This window comes from Carassius auratus, chromosome 17 (genome assembly GCF_003368295.1).
Source record: "Carassius auratus strain Wakin chromosome 17, ASM336829v1, whole genome shotgun sequence".
NCBI classification, from domain to species: domain Eukaryota; kingdom Metazoa; phylum Chordata; class Actinopteri; order Cypriniformes; family Cyprinidae; genus Carassius; species Carassius auratus.
The window spans coordinates 24450085-24453889 of NC_039259.1; the positions used below are offsets into that span (position 1 = coordinate 24450085).

General features: G+C 34.0%; 1 protein-coding gene across 1 annotated transcript; it reads left to right on the plus strand.

Moving 5' to 3' along the window:
* Positions 1 to 278: 278 nt before the first annotated feature.
* LOC113117685 (prosaposin-like) lies at positions 279 to 1353 on the plus strand. The gene is made up of 5 exons (XM_026286537.1): positions 279 to 366; positions 501 to 565; positions 749 to 847; positions 928 to 1085; positions 1209 to 1353. Exons 1-5 carry the CDS (start codon positions 324 to 326, stop codon positions 1267 to 1269), a joined length of 426 nt encoding a protein of 141 aa, XP_026142322.1. The 5' UTR covers positions 279 to 323; the 3' UTR covers positions 1270 to 1353.
* Positions 1354 to 3805: the final 2452 nt, after the last annotated feature.

Below are 3805 nucleotides of genomic sequence, written 5' to 3' on the forward strand. Positions count from 1 at the left end.
TAATGCATTGTTTTGAAGTTATATTTTACATGTACAATTTATTAATGACCTGTGCAGATAAAATCCTAATGGGTAACACTATAACTTTAGGCTTCACAAGCATCAACCGCAAGAGAGCGTTTTTAATTAGAATATTACTCACAGGTCCCCAGGATCATTTTGTTAAACATGATCAAGACATCTGTGGTTTGTGGTTGGAAAGAAACGCTCACTTGCAGTTGATGCAGACCTCTATAAAAGAGCTCCACATGTCTCTGAGGATCACATCTGAAGTTTGATTCTGAAAGCTTCATCTTCACACTGGTTAAAGATCCTCTGCTAAGATGCTCCGTAACATCTTTCTTGTCAGCTTGCTCATATATGCAGGTAAAATAATCACCAGTTCAGTTCTAATATGACTTCTATTTTGTGTTAGGGATAATTATTAGTCTTATGATTGTAATATATTCGTCTTAAATTAAATCGTTTGATTTAATGAATTACTGTCCATTTATTTGTAGTCTGTGCAGCTCATTTGGAGATCCGTGAGGTGGAATCTGCTGAGGACCAAGATGAAGAGATCTCTGTAAGCATCTCCTGATTACAACAGTTTATTAAATAAGTGTTATATAATCTCATTTGCATGTGATTAACAGTTGATTGATGACTAATTAAGCAGCACAGTTTATTGCATTGTTTTATATGTGCAGAGAGATTTGGAGATTGAATTCTGCTGTATTTTTATATTTCATATTGTAATGTTTTTCAGGCTGACGGCATGCAGAAACAGCAGGCATTTATAATATGCGGAATATGCAAAGGCATCATGAAGGCAGTGAAAAAGAAACTCCCCGCTAATGCAACAGCGGTGGGTGTCATGATTAATTTTAAATTACTGAGCTGACCATGCATCTCACAGTCTTTGACTAAATCCATCATTTCCCTCAGGAGGAAATTAAAACAAAGCTGGAAAACCTCTGTAATAACTTAATATGGGGGAGTGGCCGGTGCAAGACACTTGTTGAGAAGTATCTGCATTCTATAATTGATGAGCTGATGACGAACGACGGGCCAAATACCATCTGTAAAAAAATTAATGTCTGCATGTAAGTACAAAGAAATACCCATGCCAAAAGTTTACAATCATGTCTTTTTTCCCACAGTTAATATGGTGATATGATTAAATGAAGAGATTTTACTTCGTTTAAACTTTTTTTGTCTTGTTCCAGGTCAAAATCACCCATAAAGGAGTTCAATTTTGTACTTGATCAGGCTCATGACAATTTCTGAACGAAAAACTAAATGATTGCATTGAAAGTATAACAGTATATGCATAACATTGAATACAAAATTAAAGCATGATTTAAATGATTATTTGTGTTTTCTTTTATTTTTGTTTAATAATTATTAAGCTTAATCAAGTGTTTAGAACATAAAATAATAATAAAAAAAAAACTGAATAAAATGGTATTCAAATATAAAGAGACAATAATAATCATTTTACCAGATCCATTTCACATCAAGCTTATGTTTCCACCAATGACTACAGATGACTTTTGGATAACTCACTCCTTTTAAATTAATCAAATTAAACAGAAAAGTATGTTTACATCTTAAGTCAACTATGTTGCTTGCAGAATATATATTAGCTGTGAAAGGGATTTGTACAGTACATAGTTGAAGTTAAATTAAAGACACTTGTGGCTAATCAAAAGAGTTCTGTCATATCTAGGACAGATCATATTTAAAGTGGCATGCTTGATTTTGAATTTCATGCTTTTATGCGCCCCTATAAAATCAGGAACTTGTTAAACTATACTATTATGCTACCATCTACTATAACATCTACTACACTGCTTCAAAAGGTTCTTCAAGCGATGCCATAGAAGAACAATTTTTTGTTCCACTTACCATTCAGTCAAAAGTTCTTTAAAGAACCATCTCTGTCTTACATTTTTGTAATCTGAAGAAGCTTCTTTCACCACAAAGAACCTTTTGTCAAACAGAAAATTCTTCAGCTGTTAAAGGTTTTTTGTGGAATCATTTAGACAAAAAGGTTCCTCTGTGGCACCATGAAGCACCTTTATTTTTAAGAGTGTAATGCGATATTTAAGATTTAAATGTTGCTTTTTGAGTCATGTATATTAGTTATCTACTGGTTATTTTATTCAGCAAGAATCCATTAAATTAATCAAAAGTGAAAGTAAAGACATTTGTAATTTCACAAAAGATTTCTATTTTATAAAATGTTTGTTTTAGATTGTCTGTTCATCAAATAATCATGAAAGAAAATGTATAATGGTGTCATGAGGTCATCATCCACAACACAGACTCTCACACTACACAGTACACCCTGGACTACATTTCCCATGCTCCATCGCACCAATCACATTCACCTGTTAACTATCACCAACAGCTGCCACCTTTTACACACGCAGCACAATCATCAGACATGCTTTATAAGCATTGGACTTCCTCTTACATGCTGCTGAGTATTGTTCTGCACATATCCCTCTCCTATCGATATTCGCGATTCCAAGCAATTCTGTGTTTGTTTTCATAAACTTATTTCATTTATAGTTTTCTTAGTCTCGTTTCAGTTAGACTTATCTTCGTTTTTCTAGTTTTTATAGTTTAGTCTTTTTCTTGCCTTGCCCCGTTACTTGTGTTTTGACACTTTTCCCTGGATACTGGATTCCCCTCTTGCTTAGCCCTTTGGATATTGTTCATTCATTGAAGACCCACGCTTGTCCTAGGACTATTCTTGTGTAACGCTCACTATATACCTGTTCGCCTATGTTTGAACCATGCCTGTTAGGACCAAGTCTCTGTGTAATAAAAGCTCGCACATAGATCCGCATGACTCTCACGACTCGTCAGCCTTGTTACACATGGTTTCCACAAAAAGTTTTCAACATTGATAATAATTATAAATGTTTCTAGGCAAGCAAATCAGCATATTGGAATGATTTCTGAAGGATCATGTGACACGGAAGACTGGAGTAATGATGCTGAAAATACAGCTGTGCATCACAGGAATAAATTACATTTTAAAATATAAATAGAAAAAAGTTGTCTTTGTACTAATATTCCACAATGATACTGTTTATATTGTATTATTAGTCAAATAAATGCAGCCTTGGTAAGCATAAGAAACTTCTTTCAAAAACAGAAATCTTACCCATGCACCCAACTTTTGAACAATGGCTAATTTTCAAAGGATGTCAATGGAGGAAGATGCTCTGTCCAGCCAAAGTGTGTAGTTTACAACTACAACCAACAGTGGCCAGCCAAACAACCATGCTAACCAGCACAAATTTGAAACTTAGCCCTATAAAATGTTAAAAGGCTCTAATACCATAAGGCTGAGTTAGTTCTTCCAGATAAAACTATGCAACCATGCCCGACCACTACAGAGTTTCAGAAGAAAAACTAAACACACTTAAGTATGACCGATTACCTACATGTCACCATCTAATGAGGCCATCTAACAGGAATGTGGCTATTTAGACCAACAGTTCCCACATTCACACTCAAAACCCACCTTTATACATCCTCACCCAACACATCCCTGATAAAAAAAATAGGCTACTCATGTGCTAAACAGATGCATTAAATGAAATGATTTTGTCAAAGCAATTGCTATACCATATTATTATGTCAGTGCTATTACAATAATCATTATTAATATACAGAGACATTTACATTTTCATTTATGTTTTTATTATACTTTATTTGTGATTGGTTAGTTGTGATCTTTAGCTTAAGTGAACATAATATCTCACTTTCATATTACTGTGATATCTTATTTTGATGCATGCTTTAT

Excerpts from the sequence above, each read along its gene's own strand:
- LOC113117685 (XM_026286537.1), top strand. The coding sequence starts at position 324 with ATGCTCCGTAACATCTTTCTTGTCAGCTTGCTCATATATGCAG. Across the intron at positions 848-927 it reads TCCCCGCTAATGCAACAGCG|GAGGAAATTAAAACAAAGCT; the intron begins GTGGGTGTCATG and ends CATTTCCCTCAG. Across the intron at positions 1,086-1,208 it reads AAAAAAATTAATGTCTGCAT|GTCAAAATCACCCATAAAGG; the intron begins GTAAGTACAAAG and ends GTCTTGTTCCAG.